Source organism: Schistosoma mansoni, chromosome 1, assembly GCF_000237925.1.
Source record: "Schistosoma mansoni strain Puerto Rico chromosome 1, complete genome".
NCBI classification, from domain to species: Eukaryota; Metazoa; Platyhelminthes; class Trematoda; order Strigeidida; family Schistosomatidae; genus Schistosoma; species Schistosoma mansoni.
In genome coordinates this window covers 10511389-10536722 of record NC_031495.1, presented here as the reverse complement: position 1 = coordinate 10536722, position 25334 = coordinate 10511389, and the positions used below count along the sequence as shown (strand labels likewise).

General features: G+C 36.9%; 1 protein-coding gene and 1 non-coding gene across 2 annotated transcripts in view; both read right to left on the bottom strand.

Moving 5' to 3' along the window:
• The window catches only part of Smp_079390 (protein kinase), a 47637-nt gene extending 29277 nt beyond the window's left edge, over positions 1–18360 (bottom strand). The window contains exons 1-8 of the mRNA XM_018793228.1: positions 18152–18360; positions 17879–18114; positions 15410–15693; positions 12252–12316; positions 10696–10957; positions 7445–7754; positions 2046–2152; positions 884–1008 (exon numbers count right to left, since the gene is read on the bottom strand). Of these exons, the coding sequence (XP_018647762.1) occupies positions 884–1008; positions 2046–2152; positions 7445–7754; positions 10696–10957; positions 12252–12316; positions 15410–15693; positions 17879–18114; positions 18152–18312 (1550 nt within the window). The 5' untranslated portion in view covers positions 18313–18360. The remainder of the gene's footprint in view (positions 1–883; positions 1009–2045; positions 2153–7444; positions 7755–10695; positions 10958–12251; positions 12317–15409; positions 15694–17878; positions 18115–18151) is intronic.
• A 4256-nt stretch (positions 18361–22616) lies between these two features.
• Smp_tRNA_01100_Gln_TTG.1.1 lies at positions 22617–22683 on the bottom strand. Its single transcript has one exon. It is a non-coding gene (tRNA).
• Between the last annotated feature and the right edge of the window lie 2651 nt (positions 22684–25334).

Below are 25334 nucleotides of genomic sequence, written 5' to 3'. Positions count from 1 at the left end.
AATGTATTGAACCAATCAAATACGTACAATATTTTAACAGCGGCTAATTGGTGTCGCTGACAATGAAACTTTGATAGTTGATAACAGCACAGTGTACTTCATTGTTAAACGGTAGTAAGGTCAAATTATTCATCTCTGTGGTCACACTGAAAACGTGGCCAATGGGTCCGTTCAGTACAAACTAACAGTGATTATCAAATAGCATCTAATTATGCATCATATTTAATAATAACAAAGATGGTTAGTGTTTAGTAAGTCCGATCAACTGATTTAAATACATGTGGTTGATAAACAAGATAATAAAAACAATCAACGACAGGACATATAGAAACATTAGAATAGAACTCTACTAAGAAAGATCACTTACACACAATGTCATGAAAAATGGTGTGGAAAACAACACGGAAAGTCCAAGTTCTAACACCAAGCATATTATATTGTTTGTAATAATGATGAAAATTTTGTTAATCAATTTAAAAGAGTGTAATGTTTGTAGATAGTATTCATCACAAACTGACCACAAATAAGGTACCATTGGTAACCAGAGGTAGCCAGACATTTGTTTCATCTTAATACGGAACTTACCAGAGATCAAACCCAGAACTTTACAGTCTCGAGATAAACCGATGACCATTAGAACCACGGGGTTGAAATCCAATGATGCAAATTCAACGCTAATCAATTTGCGATAGAGTGACAATCATCAAATACTACAGATAACAACCACTGCACTCTCAAATGCAATATCATTGAAATGTTCAGATATATTTAGTAATATGAGTACTAAAATAAACATACTGTCTAACCTTTATAATAACTAGACTTACGAGGGTGCCGAAAAGTATGTGAAATGAGTATTCAGACAAAACAAAAACAAAATCACCTGACTATATTTTCATGTTGTAACCCTGAAAGAGTACGAATTTCACGAAATAATGTATTTGTTTGACTTTTAGATGCTCTCACACATTTGATAGCATAATCACGGTCTTCGATAATATTCCGCGCCTTCATGATTTAAAGAAAAAAAAACATTTCAATGTTAGAACTATGTCATCCCAGATGTCGACAAACTGAGTGCATTATAATAGATCATATAGACAAAAGTATTAAATTTAATATCAATTTATTCCAGACGTACTACAGTTGACTATACGTACAACAACGGCGAACGAGAATATTTTCGTTACTAATAAACATATTTGTATGTGGCTCCCAATACTGTCCAGGTGCTTACTCAGAAGTAGATGGTATTCTTAAAGGGCCACTCTATGGCCTTTGAATTGGAGACCTAGTTTACAAGGCAGTGGAGCAGTTTCATGGAACCCGGTGACCGAAACAGGTTTATAAGCCATTCGTCCCTTTAGAACTCTGGAGCCAATGAGGATTATTGGTTAATAATCAGGGTTTTCTAACCGCCCTATGCGGACCCTGAGTACAACCAACCTGAATCATGTCCCAGACACTGGATTTCATCTTCTTATTTCTGTAAACAACATCCAAGTCGAGAAAAGGCACTGAGTAGAACTTCTCTATTATGAGCGTAGACAGCATTTCGGGGTTTATGCCACGTACATGAGTCGAGCATCGATCAAAGCCACAATATTTTGCTTTGATGGCTAATCAACACTATGATTTTCAAACGAGAACCATTTTCTAAACAATTCGTGTATTTTTAAAAAACTTTCATTAACATAAATAGCTTGGAGACATGTCGCGTATTTTCAGATACTCAGAACATAAGGTGTTTTTTTCAAACATACTACCGATATTGAGGGAGTTACTGTCTTTTTATAACAACATGTAAATACAGTGCAATTATATTCAAATTTCATAAACTTCAATACAAAATTAGACAAATGAGGTGAAACGTAGTCAGTGGACTTAATTTAAAAACCAAATACATGATAAACAAAAACAACGGTTTTTAATATACTTTATTTAAATGAAAATGTTCTAACTACTGTTTCATACGAAAATGTGTATATATCTATCGAGAAAACACGTAAAAATTAAAACGTCTGGTGAAAATAGTGTAACGATACCTTTAGTACACAACCAAAACCACCTTTTCCAATTAGAACAAAATCGGTGAAATCCTCAAATAATCGAGGGCATTTAGAAGTTGCATTCCCTTCAACAGTTTGCAAATCTACGAAAGAAAAACCAACAAACCAGTGTAAAATGAAAAAAAAGATTTCACAATTATTTACTCAAAAGCTTGAAAGGTTGTGAGGTCATGCACATCATAATCATATGAAAAGTGAGTGGTATATATACACAAAAAGCCTAATCTATTTAAAATTCAATAGAATGATTAATCTAGCCAACACTGAAAATAGATTATTTCTCTACGTTAGATATTAAACAAAAAGTCTTTCTAACAGTAACTAATGATAAATTCCATTCAACAAGTGGAATTATTTGTCATAGTTTCAATCCCGACCGTTGCTGCTACCTTGATGTGGTGGTCGGGCTTGCCTATAGTGATGAACCAATCGAGCTATACTGGCTGGAACAATAGTTCCTCAAGGTCCTACCATGTCAGGCAGGTCGGTTGAAGAGCGGTAACACTAAAAGCAGCAAACCCAAGGTTCGAAAGCGAAGTCGTACTGCTGACTGTACAGAGGTGTGACGGCAGTAAAGTGTTTCCTTCAGACAACCAGCATAACAGCGATGCTGCCTTCCCACAAGGAGGGGTGGGGTTAGAAAAGGTCGACCCTAAAAATGCACACCTCGCCTTATCCCATGTATTTCCGTCTCCGGTGGTAAGGTCCTTTGAAGAACGGAGCTAACACAAAAATCACCCACAAAAAGGCGTGTGACCGGCCTCAAGCAGTTGTCCCTTGGGCACTGCGGTCACGCTCTCGGGTCATTAAGACCACTTCTAACCCAGTTTCCTTTTCAGGTACCCCTAGAAGGACCCTTCCACGGTGTGGGCAACCGGGAAGTGATAACTGCCCTCATACCTCTAACAACACTCAAGACCACTGTATTCATAATCAATCTCCTTCTTCACTTCCTACTATTCCTTCTACCTTGACTTTCAACACTAAACTTCCTGTTCCGGTTTCCTCCTCAAGTGTCACCATGGCCAACGATTCTAGTGCGCGAAACGCTGTCCCAGGTCTACTAAAACCTCGCTCCAAACTACACATTGGAGCCTTCAACGTACGTACCCTATGCCAAATCGGTCAACAGGCCTCCTTAGCTAAAACTCTAGAATCTCGTACCATTGATGTATGCTGTGTCTCCGAAACACGCATACAGGATCCCAGTGTGGTCATTCACTTGACCTCACCTCGCCAAAATGGACAGCCGACGAAATACACCCTCCGTGTATCTGGCGACCCGTTGGCTAGTTCTCGCGGACTTGCAGGTGTAGGCATAGCACTAAGTACAAGGGCAGAACAGGCACTACTAGAATGGATCCCCGTTAACAGTCGCCTGTGTGCTGTCCGGCTAAATGGCTCCGTAAGAACTCGGAAGGATAGGGACACACGTCGTTGCCTTTTCGTCGTTTCTGCCTACGATCCCACTGACTGCAGCCATGATGAAGTAAAAGATGACTTTTACAGAAAACTCTCTGAGCTTCTTCAGAAAGCTAAGCGCTCAGACATAGTAGTCGTAGCGGGTGACTTTAATGCCCAGGTAGGCAGCTTAAATCATACAGAAAGACATTTAGGTGGGTGTTTTAGTATTCCGGCTCAACGAACCGATAATGGTGATCGTCTGTTGCAACTATGCTCAGACAATCGTTTATTTTTAGCAAGCACTAATTTTAAGCATAAGGAGAGACATCGTCTAACATGGCGACCACCTGCACCAAACCAACGATGGACTCAAATAGACCATATTGTCATCAGTCATCGTTGGAGAGGCTCAATAGAAGATTGTCGCTCGTATTGGAATACTTGTTTAGACTCTGATCACGCTTTAATACGAGCGCGCATTTGTCTGCGCCTCAATGGACGCAGGAAAAGTACACTAAGAAGACCCATTAGGATTGAACTGGAGGACGAGAAAGCCAAATGCGAATTCCAGAAACAACTGAGTGCACATCTAGGAAGTTCTGTAAACGAGACTGACCCAGATGCTGCTTGGAAAGATATACGAACAGCTGTGGAAACAGCAGTCACATCTCTTAGTAATTTAAACCGTAGGGTCCCAAAAAACCAATGGATTTCTTCCAAGTCTACTTCACTGATGGATTCGCGTAAACTCATCCCATCAGGCTCTGAACACGACAAAGAGCGTAATCAAATCAAATTTAGGTTGACTAAAAGTCTAAGGAACGATCGTGAGCAGTGGTGGGCAACGAAAGCAAAAGAGATGGAAAAGGTAGCGGCTGTAGGCAACACCAGGCAACTATTCAGACTAATAAAAGAAACCGGAATTAAGAAGTCAAGTGTAAGTGAAACGATCTCGGAAAAAGACGGAACCCTTATCTGCTCTCAGCCCAGACGTTTAGAACGGTGGGCGGAACACTTTAAGGAGCAGTTCAGCTGGCCTTCAGCTACTGCACAACTACCCACTATTCCCAGACAGTCTGAATGGAACATCGAAGTAGGTAACCCGACCCTACTTGAAGTTCAAAAGGCTATAGCTAATCTGAAACGAGGAAGAGCAGCTGGACCTGATGGATTGGCTCCAGAGGTCTTTAAATATGGTGGCCCAATTTTAGCGAATAGGTTGACTAATATTCTGGCTAAAATCTGGTAGTTGGACGTAATCCCATCCGACTGGTCACAATCACTTATTGTCCCAATATATAATAAGGGGCCAAAATCATCCTGCGATAACCATACAGGGATTAGTCTGACTAACATATCATCTAAAATACTATCCTCAATAACTAAGACTCGTGAACTGCAAACACGAGAAAATCAGGCTGGCTTCAGACCTGGTCGTGGCTGTATCGACCACATATTCGCTATTCGCCAAGTCTTAGAGCACAGACATGTTTATCGGCGTCCGACAATGATAGTTTTTCTTGACTTGAAAGCAGCATTTGACTATGTAGACCGAGAGGTTCTGTGGCAGTGTCTGTCATTGAAAGGTGTACCTCAGAAGTACATAAACCTTGTGAAGGCTCTTTACTCGAACACTACCAGTCGAGTGAGAGCTTATGGCGAACTGTCATATGATTTTACAACCTCAAGTGGTGTCCGTCAAGGCTGTCCACTATCCCCATTTTTGTTTAACTTCATTATAGACCTGTTGCTGCAAATAACACTCTCTTCGACTGAATTTTCAGGAATTGGTCTCCTGCCAGGAGGTCCACTTATCGACTTAGAATACGCAGATGACATAGTCCTGTTTGGTGAAGATGTTGACAAAATGCAGAGTCTTCTGTTAGAACTGAGTAATAATGCCAGGATGTTTGGGATGCGTTTCTCCCCATCCAAATGTAAATTGTTACTCCAGGACTGGCCTGCGTCAACACCTGAACTAAGGATAACGAGTGAAGTAGTCGAACGCGTCGACAACTTCACTTATCTTGGAAGTTTGATCAGCCCTAATGGGTTGGTGTCTGACGAAATATCCGTCTATCAATTAAGGGACGAGTATACTGCGCATCAGTTCGTTCTGTTCTACTTTACGGCTGTGAAACATGGCCATTAAGAGTAGAAGATACTCGTAGGTTACTAGTATTTGACCACAGATGTCTTAGAAATATTGCTCGCATCTGCTGGGATAACCGGGTAAGTAATAGTGAGGTTAGACGCAGGGTATTAGGGAATGATGGTAAATCAGTTGATGAGGTGATGAATCTTCATCGACTGAGATGGTTGGGCCATGTGTTACGTATGTCTGAACACCGATTACCACGACGCGCTATGCTGACTAGTGTAGGGGATGGTTGGAAGAGAGTTAGGGGCGGCCAAACCAAAACATGGCATCAGTGCTTGAAGTCACTAACTTCTAGTCTGAGCCATGTTAGTAGATGCAGACTACCTGGTTGGGGTCCGCGTGACTATCGTAACCAATGGTTGGAGACTCTAGGTGACATGGCTCAGAATCGATCACAATGGCGTAGGTGTATACACTCTTTATCTTCCCTTAAACCTTGAGACTAAAATTGCTTCATATCTCCCTTCCTATACTATATCCTTATATACAACCTATCTTTTATATACTACCACCACTAAATTAACTATTTCTATGAATCCGGTGTTGATCTTGTTGTGCTAACGAGGTATGGCAACTTGGACCGATGCATAAATGTGCCTGGTCCTACGTTGTGACTGACTGACTGACATAGTTTCAATAGAATGATGATAAAAATAATACATAAACGAGTGGGTCAATTTTTCTGTTTTCGATAAATTGTAATAGATAGCAAAGGAATAGAGTGTTGATGTAATAGTTCACGAATCTGATTATTAACAATCATTAAGCTGAAAGTTGATCAGATTCTATTTGAGTAATTAGGTAATATCAAGTCCTAGAACAAATGTATTTCATATTCGAGTACGTCAGTCTATAATTAGTGATTGGGTTGCCATACAAAGGCAGAAATTTCTTATTAGCATCATGCAAATAAAACGATTCGATAGGTGATATTATTATTTGGATAGCACTATTATTATTAATGACTTTATTCAATATCATATTTTTGGTACAATATAGCATTTTCAGCACAAAGTATTTCAATAAGTTTCTTTTTTATTGATTAATCAATTCTGACGATAAATATTGAAATCTTATGGTAATACTGAGCAATCATTTAGTCAAGATTCTTGAATCGTTATTACACCACAATTACGATACATGTTTAGAATTAGGAAGTGAAGACAGTCCACCTTGTCAATTAGTGATCGTTAGATGTTAGCAGTTCAGAAATCGACATCTGAATAATGTTCATTCCTTTCAATGCATATTACCAGGTACCACAATGTCTCTGTACTTTTGTTTAAGTTGTACAGTGAATGATTGTAAATTTTTCATGAAAGCGCAAAGAACAGGTAACTTGTTGAAATATCCAGACAGGAACAGGTAGTCCAGATATTCAGGACATGTTATAGTGTTATGAACTTGCAATAGTTTGCAAATTTTTGACAACCAGATGACACTGGAGAACGAGAGAGTCCAGACAAACACTAGTAATGTAAAAATTCACACTTCTGTTAAGAAAGCTGGTTGTCTAGCAAAATATTCGTGGCACGAGAAAGCAGTATTATGTGAAGCATTACAATCACTTAAGGAATATATTTTTAACTCCACGATTTGAGTAGATTGTTTATTTCTAATAAAATAATTTTGTTTTCGTCGCTGAAAAAGATATTCATCATAGGAAAGTTTGGCACGCACTTCGCCACCATTCATGTATGTTTTATATTATGGAAATAGAATCAAGTAATTAAAAATGAGAGCTTATGTATATTAAACATTGTGAATGAATCAAATAACTCAACTGAAAAGATGCATATCTATTACTTACCTGGATTGTTTAGAGCATTGATCTGATTTGATGTTCTAGTCATTGCACTTAAATTCAATTCTATTTTATTTGATTTTGTTGACAAAAAATTACAAGGAATAGAGTCATGCAAGAATTGATGTGACATTATATAATCAACAACGGATGTAGTATGATCATTATGATTAGCGTATAAACATGTTTGCAGAAAGTCTCTAAAAACCGGTTGAGTTATTTTCAGACCGTCCAACACTTCAGATATTAATGATACTATTTCGGTTGAATTGGCATGAGGTAATTTTCCAATAAGAATATGAAGTATAACAAGACCCTGGTTATGTGAAAATAGAACAAAATTGACCAGTGAAACTCAGAATCACATTAACAAATAATTTTCAGAAGAAGCTATAAAATTGGTGAACGGTTGCTCAACTTCGTGGATCAGTTGAAGTTAGACATTAACACCGTTGGATGCCGGCCAGCTCAGTGGTCTATCGGTTAAGTGCTCTGGCGCGAGACTGGTAGGTCCTGGGTTCAAATTTCGCGAGTGCGGGAACGTGGATGCGCACTGCCGAGGAGTCCCATAGTAGGACGAAATGGCCGTCCAGTGCTTCCAGGTTTTCCATGGTGGTCTAGCTTCAATTGGCTCACGCTTTCAACTATGAAAAACTATAAAAGCTTATGCAAACTAAACTGCTACTCATAAATAACCGCATAAACTAAAAGGACAACAAAAAATAATGTGTTACATAAACTCTGTCGAGAATTTAACTAGTTCTTTGATTAGTGGAATAATAATCTTACTAAATACATAATGATGAGTAAATAAGTTTGGTTTTCAGCTACTGACACCATCAGATTGACAATAGTGAAATTGAAGAATAAGATACCAAAAGAGTAACAAGATTATGTATATGAAATTAGGTGTCATGAATGTAATACCGTATATGTGAGAGAAACATCGAGACAACTGAATGTCAAGGTGAAGAAACACAATGAATGCTTGAAACATGTTTCTAATTCGTCAGAAGAACTTAAGAAGCTTCAGAATAGACTAATAAGAGCACCATGCTCACTCGGGACAGTACACAAGACCCACTTTGAAGGAATCCAAATATTTCAGAAAGATTTTGGTACTCATAAGGAAAGACTATCAGCTGAAGCTTTATATATTTGGGTGAGTCAGTACATTATCAATTGGAGAGATGGAGTACAGTGAGTTAAGCCATGGCAACTGTTGATTAACAAGCAGGTACTTGGATTTTAACATCCATCCTATCTATACCATCAGGAGTTTGATTCCAACAAAATGGGATTGGATTTATCTACAACAATCGTTAGTCGAACATCATAGTTAACTATGTGACGAATCTGAATCTACACATATTTTGACTAGATTATTGTATTCATATGTACTATTAGTTTTTTAATAAACAAAAACGATTAACATACACTCATGTTGTGGCTAAAGGAATTATTTTTATGACTGTTTCTAACAACAACAGTATACAAATACACAAACATTTACGAACTTTTCAAAATGTGAACGCAATTCACACCAAATATCTTATGACCTTACCATACACAAAACAAATACCTGAACTTGGTTGGACAAACTTTTAGTGTAATTTATTTTTAAACTTTATATATATTTTCGATGTTGATTTTTTTTACTCTCCTGAACAAGCTCGAACTAGTTTGAGGGATGAGACTTTGAACTTATCCAAATTTTGATTGCTGAGATTATTTCAAACATAATGAAAGAATAGTCGCTAACAAATCGGGAAGCGTTTATTAACCAATAAATAATGCCCTAACCCTTACACAAAGCACTCCACTAAATTAAATTGAAGTAACGTTTAAAATCTTTAACGAGATTAGTACTGTAAAGTATGAACATACTATTTCCTCAATTTGTTCTACAAGCTAAGCTAAATGACCAAGTTTCGACTACTTCTTCTGTTGTATACACAATACAGCCACATTTGTATGTTTCAACTGAAGAGTCAGTAAATTTCTTCGTTTTAACTGCACAAAACTGCATCAAATATTTAACCTCTGTGACATTGTTACTAATCACACGTTTAGTAGCCTTCTAGGACTAAAATAGGTCAGTTGTATCTCGAATTTGTACTTCAGGGTAACTATAAACCTAGTTCAAAAGAAGCTGTTAAATTTTGTTTATTTGACCCAGTTGTTTCTATTGTCTAGTATTCCTTACACACTTCACTTAACTTGATTGGTCCCCAAATAAGAACACGATTTGAACAAAAACGCAACTATGTTTCAAAATAAAACAGCAAGGTTAACTAAGTTCATACAATAAGGAAAATGTTATTATATTCATAATTTTTACATAGTAAGATTTTAGTCTTCATCATATATTCACTAATGCTGATTGATTATAAATGTGGCAATATGCATGCTTCAACGTAACTTAGGATGGTACGTTCTTTGATTTATTCTATGCCTTGCTAACATAAACAGAAACTGTAACTGATATACTTGGTATTGTTTGTTTGAATCTTCCCATTTATTTTTAGGACTGCGATTGGTCAGTCTCTTATTGGCATATGAGCATACTGTACGTATTGCCTCGATATAGCCTTAATTCACAAGCATTATAAGCAAAGATGTACAATGACTAGCAGTGGAATCCAGGAAGCGCGTTTCGTCTCATTTGGGACTCGTCAGCTGGATGTACCTGCATCTCAGAGTTGATGTTCACTCTGGGACTCGAATCCAGTACCTTTCACTCCAAACGCCATCGCGTTATCCACTCAGCTACTGAATCCTGATAGCCACTTGCTTGTGCAATGGGGTGAAGTTTGAATTCACTTGGTATTGTTTGTTTGAATCTTCCCATTGGTTTGTTAGGACTGCAATTGATCAGTTTCTTATTGGCATATGTGCATACTGTGTGTATTGCATCGATATAGCCTTAATTTGTTTGTTTATTTCATACAATAATTTCGACATCGTAGTCAGGAGAATTTTGGCTTTGTGTAAGTTGTTTGAACATAATCTGTTTTCGTATTTCTTCGATTTTTAGATTTACAAGCTCTAATTCTAATATCTCGTAGATAATAATGTGACAGTTTAAAATGAAATTCTCTACTTTATACGGATACATTAAAAACCCAGCAATTGAAGTAATTCTCCTGCTAAAGCCTTTTGAATAACTTAGACTCGTTTAAACAACGTATCCTAGATAGATTAGAATTAAAAGACTAGTTCAGGGTTCTCGGTATATATATATAAGCAAGAAATACTTTCCGACAATCCAACTGTAACGGATTTATTTGAACAGTTTCATCATCTACAAAAACAACAATCCATACATCTGTTTGCAAAAACCAAACACGATATAAGATTCGAACAGCTAAAACATTATTGACGATGAGAGTACTTACAAGTTGATGTAGATCTCTTTGTTGTACGGAACGCCCAAAGTAGTGAACAGCACTTTGATACGTTTTTGGGGGTAACTGAACACCTAGTTGTTTTAGATTTTCGGAAACGATTTGGTCAAGTCTAAATACAGAAAACAATTTAAAAACTGGTAAACAAAACAGGAATCAATTTAAAATATAGAAAAAACGAAATCTTTTGAAATATGCAATATTTATCCTAAGTCATTTTAAATAATCATTAATTATTTCAGCAAATCATACGCTAGCTTTTTAATAGATGATACACAACTATGGAACGCGAACAAAAATCGGTTAACTTAGTGCATGTATTTTATACACTGACTGTGTGATGCCTTTCAAGTAATACTACACTAATAAGCTTAAAACTGCTTACTTCGCATCTAAAAATTGGAAAAAAAAGAAGTGAACCGAAATTATTTTAGGGGACTAGCATTGATATCAAGTAATAGTTTGGTTGCATAACGTACTGACTAACGTGAAGTATGATCACCGAATGTGAAGAAATCAAACACATCTTACATAATGTAAAAGTGACCGTTAGTGTGTAATGGTAAACCAGAGAGCTTAAAAATCATAAAACGATTACTCAAGCTTGAAGGACACATTAGGAGTATGTAGTAGCAAATGAGTTGGAAGCATTGTTCCAACAAGAGGGAACCAACGAGTGAACACAAATATATAAATTAATCAATGAACCTGGGCAATATCATTCGATAGGTATGAATTCCCAGAACACAAAGATAATTTCAAAACTCAAGATCTACAGAAAGACAAAGAGTGAATACAACTGAGCACATCTGCACCGATTCCGAAGCATGTCATCTAACGTCTCCAACCACTGGTTACGATAGTTGCGAAAACTCCGATCTGATAGTTGGCACCCACCGGTACGGCTCAACTCAATAGTCAGTGAATTCATGGACTAACTCCATATCTTGGTATGACCGTCTTTGGATTTCTGCCAACTCTCTCCTACACCAGAGAACACCGTGCATTGAGTAAGGCAGGGGTTAGGCATACATGATGAATATTGTGGTCATCTCAGTCAATGAACATCTATAATTTTATCAACCTGCTTGCAACCCATATAATACAATTAGATTCTACGTTGTAACCGCAGTCTATCGAAGTGAAAGTACAATTGTGATAAGATATAATGTGGATTCAACCGAAACGGATTGTAACAGTATTTTGACTTTTTGAACGAAGCACCTGCCCATAACACTTTATAATATGAAATTAATGCTCCACTCATCTGATTTCGTAAAATAAAGAGTATCTAAAGTCCGACTAGTCTAGCAACGGCTACATAAATTGATTAGTGAGTGAAATAAAGGTCCTAGCTACAAAGAAGTAATAGTATACAAAAATAAGACCAATAATTCAGTTATTACCTCGCAAAGAATTCATATTTGCATAATGTGACATGACCTGAATTGTCCACAAATATATTTGAGGGCTGAAATGATTAAAAGAAATATGAATACTTATTTATTACTGATGACTATCTAAAATAAACAATAAAATTAAAAATCGAACCGTTTTAAGATGTCTATTCAATTAACTTGAAATAATCATCATATACGTAAAAAGTTGCATGTAGATCACAAAGGTTTTGGTAACAAGTTATCTCTTATAGTGTCTATAATGTACTCATTTCCTGATGAAAAGTTTGAAGAGTAAGATAAGGTTTTAAGATTTACGTTTAACAGAGGATGTGCTGAGATTTAGTTCTCGATGACTCATGAAATAGAGAGGAATCAATCAGAATGTAGACACGGCATCTTATCCGACCTTAGTTAAGTATGAATGTCCTTCAAATGAGTAAAATCGAGTTACTTTCACTGAACAATATATAATTTCACACTAGACTAGATCGGCCACTCCTTTGAAATGATAACGAAAAATGTAACTATTGCTCCATTACTGCAGGTAAATTTCTTCTACAATACATTCTTCCAGCGAATTCAATCCATAATCGCTGATGACTATCTATACTGTTAATAATTAATTGGGAAAACTTTCTATTTACCAAATCTTTAGAAAACAAGTTGGAAAAGTCACTTTGTATCGGTTCATGCTTGCAGGCAGCCAACAACAAAATTGAACGATATTGTTATAAAAAATGTCAACAAAATGTCATCTTTAAGAATAATATATGAGTATGTCATAGTTTCTCTTATTATGACCCAGCTACTCTTATTGCTTGGTATTCCTTGGACAATTTACCTTACTTGAAAAGTTCCCGAATCACAACACAGTTGAACAGGAAGGTAATTAAATTCCGAATAAACAAGGTTGGATGGAAGTAGAAATCCCAATAAGAAGAACGTTAACTTATATACAATTATTATGCAAGAAGATTCTAGAGTCTTCTTCAAGTATCCGCTAGTGTTCATTGCCCAAGAAATGGCCCATCAGTGTGCCCCAATACAATCCTGAACGGAACATATTTTAATCCCATCTATATCCCGCTAACTCCGCCTGTAGCTCTCTTCTACGGTTACAGCCAGTCCCAAGCCCACGTATAAGAGGAGGGTCAGGGATGATGCCAGGAACCCCATCCCGTAGGCAACAACCTTGCTAAAAAAAACGCTAACCAGAAAAAACAATTTGAACTATTTCAACTCCGTCCTCCGAGTTGAAGGATGTTCATTGAGAAGAATTATAACACCTCATGAAAAAGTCGAGATTCTTCAGAAGTCACAAGGCCTATGCATCATTTAACAATCAGACCCACAATCAATATAGGTACATGGAATGTCCGGACAATGTTGGAGACCGGGAGGACTAATCAAATAGCTACGGAAATGAGGAGATACAAATTGACGGTGCTTGGAATTAGTGGAACCAATCAAACACAAGCTGGACAGAGAAGTCTAGGTTAGGGGGAGATGCTACTGTACTCTGGTCACGAGGAAGAAAAGGCTTTGCGCACACAAGTAGTTGCATTGATACTGTCCAAAGAAGCACGAACGCGAGTGGGAAAGCAGCAGGACATGATAACATACCAGCTGAAGCACTGAAGTCACACACAGAAGTAACTGAAAAGATGCTCCACATTCTATTCAGGAAGATTTGGGAGGAGGAACAAATGCCGACAGACTGGAAAGAAGGATATCTCATCAGGACACCAAAGAAAGATCTCAGCAAGTGTGAGAACTACAGAGGCATCGCATTACTATTAGTCTAAGGAAGGGTTATTAACAGAGTGTTGTTGAGCCGTATGAAAGATTCAGTAGACATCCAGCTTCAAGATCAACAATCCGGAGTTCGTAAGAATCGATCGTTTTCCAACTAAACTACTACACTACCGATCATTTTTGAACTTATAGTTGAATTGAACTCGTCACTATACATCAACTTCCATGACTACGAGAAGGCGTTTGACAGTGTGGATAGAACCTTATTGAACGTTCCTCAAAAATATGATGTACCTGAGAAGATCGTCAACATCATTCGGAATTCAAACGACGGACTACAGTGCAAAGTCGTGGATGGAAGACAGCTGACAGGTGCATTCCGAGGAAGGGTCGATATCAGACAAGGTCGTTTACTCTCTTTCTTCTGGTGGTTGACTGGATTATGAAGACCTCGACATCGGAGGAGAAGTACGGAATGCTATGGACAGCTTGCGTGCAACTAGACGATTCGGACTTCATAGTTGATCTAGTCCTCCTATCCCATACACACAGAATGCAGGTCAAGATGGTCAGTGTAGCAACATTAGAACTTAATATATCCAAGAGAAAAAGCAAGATCATCAAATACAACACAGAGAACAACAACTCAATCTCATTCGATGGAGGAACTCTGGAAAAAGTAGAGACGTTCATGTACCTGGGCAGCATCATCGATGAACAAGGATTATCCTATGCAGATGTAAAGGCAAGGATTGGTGAAGCAAGGACAGCATTCATACAGTTAAAGAACATATGGAACTCAAAACGACTATCTGAAAGCTAACAAACCAGCTTCCAGATGAAGAGGAAATTAGGAAAAGACGTTGGGGAAGGATCGGACATACATTAAGGAAATTACCAAACTGCATCATGAGGCAAGCCCTAACTTGGAATCCTGAAGAGAAACGGAAAAGAGGAAGGCCAAAGAACACATTACACCGAGAAATAGAAGCGGTTATGAAAAGAATGAATAACAACTGTAAAGAACTGGAAAGAATTGCCCAGGACAGAGTTGGATGGAGAATGCTGGTGGGCGGCCTATGCTCCTGCACAAGGGGCAACAGGCGTAAATAAGTAAGTAGTAGACGTAAACTATGTTCCACTATCGATAACTATTAATTCTGGGACCCCGAAACAACTAAATAGTTGACGTAGTTTTCTGACTGTGCAGTTTGCAGTTGCATTTCCCATGAGAAAAATTTCTGGCCACTTTCTATATGCATCAACTACCAAAAGGTAACTTTGCCCGTGAAGTGGACCAGCAAAGTCTAAGTGTGTACGCTGCCAAGATGACTGCGGTATTGACCATGATTGGAGGAATAATGAATTAGATGTATGGTAATTAGCATATGCACGCTCATGCAACTTACATGTAAATTCCTATGCACGAAAGAATAGGTATGAAGCCAAGAAACTGCACTAACGATCTGGTGTATTACATAACGTAACCACATCAATTTTTTATCATCGATTTCAAGAGGTTTTGAAACGGAGAATAAGTTAGGACCAAGTTGCTCATTAGCAACTGGAGAAAGTACTCCAGATCCAACAGACTCCAAACTTGTGCCTTTTGGACGTTCCGTGATTAAACGAACAACATCCCAATTCTCCCATGATTTCTCCATGTTCTGATGATAGGCATCAATATCAATACCTCAAAAAGTAAAAACATTATAAAATATAACTAAAACTTTACATTTTGCCACTTATTCTAATACTTCTTTTAATCTTATTCAGTTAAAAGATGTCTGGTATGAGGAAAAACACTAGAACATTAATGTTGGAGCGAAACTCTGAAACCTGTAAAATATTATGTAGTACTAAGGATTTAGAAAATCGTCAATCATAACAATACTTTGAACAAGTTTGGTGTTACAATGAATAAAAAAAATAGTGAACTGATAGTAATTCTCTATACAAGTTTATCTAACTTTGCCACAACATAGAAAGATGAAGCGACTAACAGTAAATTATAAGTAGTATTGAATAAACGCACATCATGTTTTCAATAACAACCCCATATTGAGAACGGGGTGATAGTACTTGCATAAGCAATGAATCGAACAAGTAAAAGCTTCATTCCGTGTCTTGCCAGCTGATTCGAGAAAAACAGAATGAAACACTTGTCGTAGAAGAGGTAACTAATTTAAATGAGTTGTATATTAGTGAAATAGTGAAACTAAAGCTCACCTGTTTCTACAATTGACATTAAAAACCTCAAACCCACCTTTACTCATTTAGGTTCAGGTAGCTGGAAACCATTATCCATCTTAACTTCATATATGTTAGATTTGAAGTCTAATATCACAAGAAACCATGCTAAGTTAAAAATTCGCACATCACATTCGAATTTCCAACTAAAGATCTTCAAGACTCAATAAACCTTAAACAAGACACTGTTTTTCTCAAATTTCGAACCAACAAAACACTGTTTTTACTTAAATCAAAGATAATAGCTTATGTACTGGGACGAAACATGTACGCTAGATATGAATATGGTGGTAAAATGTTGTAATGGCATGATAAATACTAAACTTATTAACCTGTAAGCTAATGCAATTACAGCTTAGAAAATTACATACTAATAATAGCTTTTTTAATTTACTAAAACATGGTAGCAGCACCACCGAGTAAAGCAATATGCAGTCAGTGTCAGTAAAAAGAGATCTGAAACCAATATCATATTGTCTCCAGATAAATGAACATCAAAATGACAAACAGCGAAAGATTTTATATTGCTTCATTCAGTAAGAAGACTCCCTTAACTAGTAAGGCCAGCTATTTGATTTGTATTTATGTAAAAATGGGTGAAAATCTCAGTGATGTATGTGGTTTCGGTACATCTGAGATCGATATCGAATACTGATATAGTTACCAGAAATCAACTGATTTTACAGAGCGGAAACGCAGACATCCACGACAAGGACATAGCATCCCCAAGGTCTTTTCAACGGGTAATCAACAACTGTATCACTGTGTCCGGTTCTGAGCCATGTCGTAACGTGTCCAACCACCAAGTAGTCACCTATCAACATGACCCGATCCAACGGTTCACCAACTGGTGTCGTGTCTTAGTTTACCACTCCCTAGCTTTCATCCAACCTATTCCTACTCCAGATGAAATAGCGCGTCCAGATAGAAGATAGTTAGGCAACGTAACACATGTTCCAATCACAGTCTATGAGGATTCACAGTCTGCTGGTCATATTAACAAACAAACAAGTACCTAACATAAACAATAATTAAATACTAAACAAAGTTGGACGACAAGCGTATAGTAAGCAAGATTATTATTACTCCAACTTGAACAGTTTTTCCGCACCATAGAATACATTTAAGGACAACTATATGGATATTCTCAACTCATTTGGTGCATAGGAAACGCTAAACATCCCGGTGAACTATGAAGTACTATCCAAAAACTTTATGTTTAAGAAAATGAGAGTTAGATTTACTAGGAATTTACACTTAAAATCTGACAAATTACATAGAATGTGATACAGTAGACTTGATTTATGATGGTCATATATTATTCATTTAACTTATAATCTGAATAAGAAATTCAACAAAGAGAAGACAAATAACTTAGCTTCTATGCTTTACAGATGCATTTCAAATAGTCAACTTGAATGTATGCATGTACTTACTTAAACTTGCTCTAACAGACATACATCTTAGAAAAAATTGACTTAAACTGGATCTATGAAATATATCTTCACTAGTACGTCTCTTACGTTTAAATAACCCTAAGATCTGTAGCTCCAAGAATATATGGAAGAATAAACAAGCCTATTGAATATTATCGAAATGAATATTATGATTGTAATTTTTAGACTTACCACAAGCAGGTAAGTTTCTGGTACATTCAACACCTAAAATTCTACACAGATTTGGATGTTTATCTTGTCGGGCAAAGTAGGCTAGTTGAGTAAGAAAACTATCCAGAAAGTTATTGCTAGTTAAGTAAGCACTATTGGTGTGAAAAACCCATTCATGCAATTGAATTGAAGCACCGGTTTTTACTTCCAATCCATCGAAATAGCAAACACACGGAAAAATATCTGTACTGCGAACACTAGATCATTTTAAAATTTTAATTACAGAATACATACTTGAATCGATCATGAGGTCCATCAGCACAACATCCTCTCTGAATGTCAATGAATGTTGATTCACGTGATTTATGCGCTGCTTCATACTGTTCGAAGTTTGTGTATTTCTTCAGTTTTTTATAGTCTTCTAAATACAACATTTTTAGAGAGCAAACTGACATATGTCTGGTTAGTGGACACCCTTCGATAACATCTGGATAGGAGGGTTGGTAACGATGAGAATTTAAATGCACTGATAATGATTGAGTATCCAATCTATGAACTTCAGATTGACAAAAAATTCTGAAAATTGTTACAACGTAGAATAATACCATAGAGAATAGTAAGTTTACGATTTTAACGAAATAGAGGGTTGTAAATATGAATTATTTTGCTTAATTTTTGATTAACTATTAAAAGTAATAATCTAGTATAATTCGTTATCTAAAATAACATTAGGATTTAGTTTTCTACAAAACCATGGAATTTTTAAACATATAAACGCAGAACACTGAAACCCATCGGCTGTTATTACTGAGCACATATAAGTATTTAGTTACATAGTAAGTACATGAATTAAAAAACAAATTTTCCCATGAGGCATAACTGAATATGAGTAACAACGACATGGAATATCTAAACGTCAAGATACTTATTTCTAGCAAGCAGTTTGAGGCATAGAGAGAAACATTATCTCAATTGTTGACACAACAGTGAACACAAACAGAAAACACTGAAGCCAACTTCAGTTGTACAAGTTCGACAGAAGACTTCTACTTATTCTAAGGCATATTTAAACTCCGATTATGGTTTAGTGAAAGAACGCATTTTCAAGCGTCTTAAGAAAAAAGAAGAAACGATACATGTACTAACTTTTAGGGAAGTTGGAAACGTCATATTTAGCATGGAGCTTAAGAAAGAAACCGAATCTGATATCTTGAATTAAGTGATCTTAAAGGTAATGGTCCAATCTTAGTAAAAGTTGACTAAAATATTTTCTAGGGTATAAGAGCTGGAGGACATGGTCACATTCCACCGATCAACCAAATCTATAAGAAAAGGAAGAATACTAATAGTGAAAACCACAAAGAATTCGGTTTGACAGTATTGAAAATACTAGCTTCCATAATTATTCGTTGTCAAAACGCAGCTCAGGAACAAAAAACTCCAGAAAATAAACTCGATTTCAAACCTCGAACAATTTTTACCCTTCTGCAAGTTTTAAAACACATATCCGCATACTGAAGTCCAAAATTATTCAAATTCCTTGAATAGAAAGTCGCAGTTGATTGCATGACCGGGAGATTTTATGGTAGCAATTGTTACTAAAGTGTGTATCGGAAAAGAAGGTAAACTTTACGAAAATGAAATCTAGACAGATGGTACGGTTCGGTAATTCGAGCGGTCAATATCAATCTAGTATAAACTTTACTCTATATAACAAATGTGGACTCTCATGCAGTGTGACAATTTTATTTACTGTGTTAATTCAGGTAAAATATATTTAGTGTTTTTTACAGTAACTCTGCGTATTTCTTCTTATATGTGATATTAATAGGTGTATGAAACTTAGTATATGAATGATTGTATTGTGGTCTAACGTTAAAGTGACTTGGATGTGATTATGGAACTCGTTTGGAAACGTATTTTTGGGGAGTCAATAAATCTTCATTGCACCAGTCTTTCGTGTTCGCACTTTGTATCGCGGGAAGTGTAGTGGGTTCCCATTTCTCTTTACACGAAGTTACTTACTTACTTACGCCTGTTATCCCTCGTGGAGGAGCACAGGCCACCCACAAGTGCAATATAAGTGAAATAGAAGAATTGCAATGGTTCCTAATTCTCAAGTAAAACCAATAAGACTGTGAATTCAACAGACCCGATACGCACACAACAAAGACAACTCTCCAGATATAACAGTCGGCTACCTAGTTACAACACTGCTGATGGACCCAAATTTTCTAGTTATAACAATGTCGATTCTGAGATATAACAGTGTCGATTTACAGACACAACAATGACCTATTGACGTATGATGCATAACTCTGAAGCGACCTAAGTGAGTTAGCTCCTTACCTAGAAATAATTTTATACAGGTAAGTGTTTAAAACTTCCACGTAATGAGGCTTTCTTACGTAAATAATTGGGCTAAAATGGACGTACACCACATAAACCGGAGTACTAGACAAGGAAGAGTCGAGATACACAGTTTGACACTTAAAACAATAACAGAATCAGATTTAAAACCTAGTTTGATTAATAGAAGTTGAATAATTAACAACTTAACAATATTTACAGACATGAATGATACCAATGAAGAACGCTATAAAAAAAATTATGACATACTCAGAAAGTTGATATGCTTCTTTTTTTCCTTCGATTTCTGACTGTCATAAAAGAAAGGAATCCCTGTGATTATTTGTCACGGACGTTTATCGAAAACATGAGTTACTGTTATGTTAATATAATTTGTTACTTCATGTTTACTTGCTAAGATTTCTTTTGAAAAAAAAAACTGGAGATTAAATTTATTTATTCAGCACTATCGAAACTACTGAATAATTTGTTCCAGTCCCTCATACAAAAGGTGACCGACCGAATTTCTTATATAATTGATGATGTATTGTTTTAATTTGCTAGCCCCCAAATGCCCTGGTTTGACCGAGAGTGGGGAGAGTCAACTCTCACTCTCGAAATGCTCTCACATAGCCACGTTCATGCAACCACCACCAGGGAAGTCCTACTCACTGTCTTCTCACACTACGGGTGTTGTTTATGAAATTGAGAGGACGAAAAGTGTATGCCCGGCGCTTTAACCGAGTTGATGGACACGGCGAGTCCACCTAGGGGAGTTGGAAAACCCTGATTCCAAACCAATAGTGCACATGGGCTCCAGTATCCTGAGGGAACAAATGGCGTATTAATCAATCGTTGGTCACTGGCTACCATGAGACTGCATCTCCTTACGACTCTCCACTGCCTTGTGGATCAGACCTTTAGGTCAAAGGCTCCGGGTGTGGCCCTCTAAGAAAAACCACCTGCTTCAGTTTGGACACCTGTGCAGTATCACAGCCCTCACACAAATCTCATTTGATTTGTGTGGCGCATATGTATCTGGTGCTCTCTTGTACCAATATTTATGTGTTCAAATAAAATAAATAAATAGTCAATAAAAATAAACATGTACAAAGAGCAATTTAACGCGCAAAATATTTTTGTGTATTTTTCTAATTATATTTTAATAATGTAATGGACGACGAGAAGAAAGTATCCGGAGGTTAAAATGCAGTGAAATATATTACTCATAAAATATTTAACTTGGTGATTGAAGTCATTTGTAAACAGTAAACGCTAAAGGTTTTAGAAGAACCAAACAGGAGAAATTTACCTTTCATTAAGAAACTATATACACATTTACGTCATTCAAATTTTAATTAAATCAACAGATTTTGATATAACTGATGGTTTACAATATTTTCCTCTCTTACACGTGTATTACGATGATACGTTAATACCTTATTGAGACTAATCACGTCATATCAATGTACAAGTTAAAATAACAAGTGAGACATAATAATATGGATTCCTTGTTGTTTTGGCTTAATTAAAATTCATAAAGGAAACCAATAGCATGAAATTCATAAATAACAATTAATGCACCGAACATCATCTAAGATTTCATTATCAATTTTGACGACCAATATATTCTAAGCATAATACTATTAGATTTCGATTTTCCATATAGGTAAACAGAGTGGACCAGTGTCAGTATAGTTCAATGCGGTATTTTAACAACTACACATTTGTATTTTTCAATAATATATGTTTTAACAAATTTACTAGACATTGGATGCTTTCTTAACGGTACTGCAATTATTCATTCTGTATGATACAATCATACAGAACCAACTAGCATCGGTCAGATTATAACTACAAGCTATGAGCCACAAACCTTAAGTTCATTCAGTAGAGAGAAACTTTATCATCCGAATCAGGAAACAAAAATACATTTAAGTAATCACATAATTATGTGCAAGGATTTAAGCTGTATTTTGTAATATTAGATAGAATGATACTTTTTAGTTTCCCAAAATTTGACCCATATTTATTCTGATCATTAATTCCACAATTCCATTTGACGTGTAAGCTTATTCGAGTTAACATTGCATAGTAGTCATCCCAACACTAACAAGTTTATTTCATTGTACAAACAATCTTAAATTTACATGCTGTAATTTTAAACAATGTACTTTGACTTAAATTCACTTAGTATTGTTTGTTTGAATATTCCTATTGATGTTTTAGGACTGCAACTGGTCAGTCTCTAATTGGCATAAGTGCATACTGTGCGTATTGCCTCGATATAGCCTAAATTCACAAGCATGGTAAGCAAAGATGAATAATGGCTAGCAATGGAATCCAGGACGCGCGTTTCGTCTCATTTGGGACTCGTCAGCTGGATGTACCTGCATCTCAGAGTTGATGTTCACTCTGGGACTCGAACCCAGTAACTTTCGCTTCAAACGCCATCGCGTTATCCACTCGGCCACTGAGTCCTGATAGCCACTCGTACTTTGACTAAAACTTGGCCACTTTTTAGATTATCAGTTTTGATGAATCATTTTAAAACCTGAAAATGATTGGTTGGAAAGAAAAATCTTTGTTCATATATTGGGCACAACATTAAATAGTCCGTAGATGAAGTGAAAATTGAGTCCTAGAACTATGGGTAGGTTAATTCGATACTTTATTACTAGTTAACCCCGCCTCTAAAGGGGAACTGGATCGATAAAGTAAATGTTTTTTTGCACAATCTACTGTTAGATTCAATATTTAGTACTAAGCCCTTATCATTTCAAAACAAAATAGTTTCAAAAGAATGTCAAGAAAAAAATACCAGATGCATCCCTACAAGATGAAGAAATAAGAACCTGTACTTAGTTGTTTCATAACACCTATTTTTCTGAAACTACGATCTACATAAAGAGTCTCATTTTTAAAACACTACACTTGATAAATGAATAATAAAATTAATCTTACGTCATTTAATGACAAACGCCACTGAATAGCCTCATCAATGTATTCAATCTGAAAGGTAAACATCCACAAAATAATCTGAATGATTACCAAAAAGAAGTTTATTTGGGAAAAAATAATCTAAAGGATGCGATATTTTGTCAAAACAAATAAATCCGACTTGAGTTCCTCGCTAGTAAGGCTAGAGAAAATATTCAAAATAAAAGTGGTGAATTTTAATTTTAAAAAATACATTAGATGAAACGCCTGTCATAAAAGATGAGATAATAAATTAAATCTCATAAGAAGCGTTTCGGGTAAAAATGTATTGGATTGACTGACTACACCTGAGAAAGTTCTTGATGAGGTACTATTTGTAGGAGGAGGGATTTTCTGAGTTCGTCTTGTGTCAGTTGCGCTCGATCATCGTTTTAGTCTCAGATAAAATCGAGGTATATGATAGAATGCGTGAAAATAGTGCACTCCCATTGTGAATAATAATACTTTAATCTATCATTCGACATAGAACCTGATGTAAAAGACTAGAAATTTCATTCACAGTTGAATAAATGACAATAATTATTAATCGCAGGCTAATAAGAAGCCTACGCAATGATCGTGAACAGTGGTGGGTAGCGAAAGCAAGAGAGATGGAAAAGGCAGCAGCAATAGGTAACAGCAGACAGCTATTCAGACTTATTAAAGAAACCGGTATTAGGAACCCAAATATCAGCGAAACTATCTTAGATAAAGATGGGAACGATGGGTAGAACACTTTAGGGATCAGTTCAACTGGCCTTCAGCCACACTTCAGTTACCCACGATCCCCAGTCGTCCCGAATGGAAAATTGATGTAAGTCCTCCAACTCTCTACGAGGTTGAAAAAGCTATAGGAAATCTGGAACGAGAGGGAACCGCAGGCCCTGACAGGTTTACTCCTGAGATTTTTAAGGATGCTGGTCCAGTACTAGCAGCAAGATTGACTGAGGTCTAAGGTAGAATCTGGAAACTGGACGTAATTCCATCTGACTGGTCCCAATCACTGATTGTGCCAGTCTATAAGAAAGGACAAAAGTCCTCTTGTGACGATCACAGAGGGATTAGTTTGACGAATATAGTGTCTAAAATGTTAGCTTCAATAATACTTGGACGCCTAACCTAAGCTTGTGAAGAGCAGACTAGAGAAAACCAGGCTGGTTTTCAACCTGGACGTGGTTGTATAGACCAGATATTCACTCTACGTCAGGTCCTAGAACAAAGACACACATTTAGACGTCCCACAATAGTAGTATTTCTTGACCTTAAGGCGGCATTTGACTCCGTTGATCGTGAGGTTCGATGGCAGTGTTTGTCACTGAAAGGAGTACCAAAGAAGTACATTAACCTCATAAAGGCCTTATACTCGAACACAACTGGTCGAGTTAGAGCATATGGCGAACTGTCATTAGAATTGGTTACCTCAAGTGGTGTTCGTCAGGGCTGCCCACTCTCCCCATTCTTGTTTAACTTTGTCATTGACATGCTCTTAGAGATTACACTTTCATTATCTCAATCTCCAGGAGTTGAACTTTTACTGGGAGGCTCACTTGTTGACTTAGAATACCCCGACGACATAGCTTTATTTGGTGAAGACGCTGACAATATGCAGAGTCTTCTGACCGCTATAAGCAACTATGCAGGCATGTTCGGGATGCGATTCTCTCCCTCGAAGTGCAAAATGTTACTTCAAGATTGGGTTGCATCGACACCTGAACTAATGATAGGGAGTGAAGTACTTCAGCGTGTTGACAGCTTCACTTATCTTGGGAGTCTCACTAGCCCTTGTGGTCTGGTGTGTGACGAAATCTCAGCACGGATATAGAAGGCTTGACTAGCTTTCGCCAACTTGCGTCATTTACGGTGTAAACGAAATATCCGTCTAGCAGCATTTCGTTCCGTCCTACTTTATGGTAGTGAAACATGGCCGATAAGAGTAGAGGATATTCGTAGGCTGCTAGTATTCGATTATAGGTGTATTCGAAGCATTGCTCGCATATCCTGGGAACACCGGGTAAGTAATGCAGTTGTCAGGAAACGGGTACTAGGTAAGGATGGCAAATCGATTGATGAAGTAGTGAAACTTCATCAGTTGAGATGGCTGGGACACGTGTTACGTATGCCCAACCACCGACTGCCCCGACGTGCAATG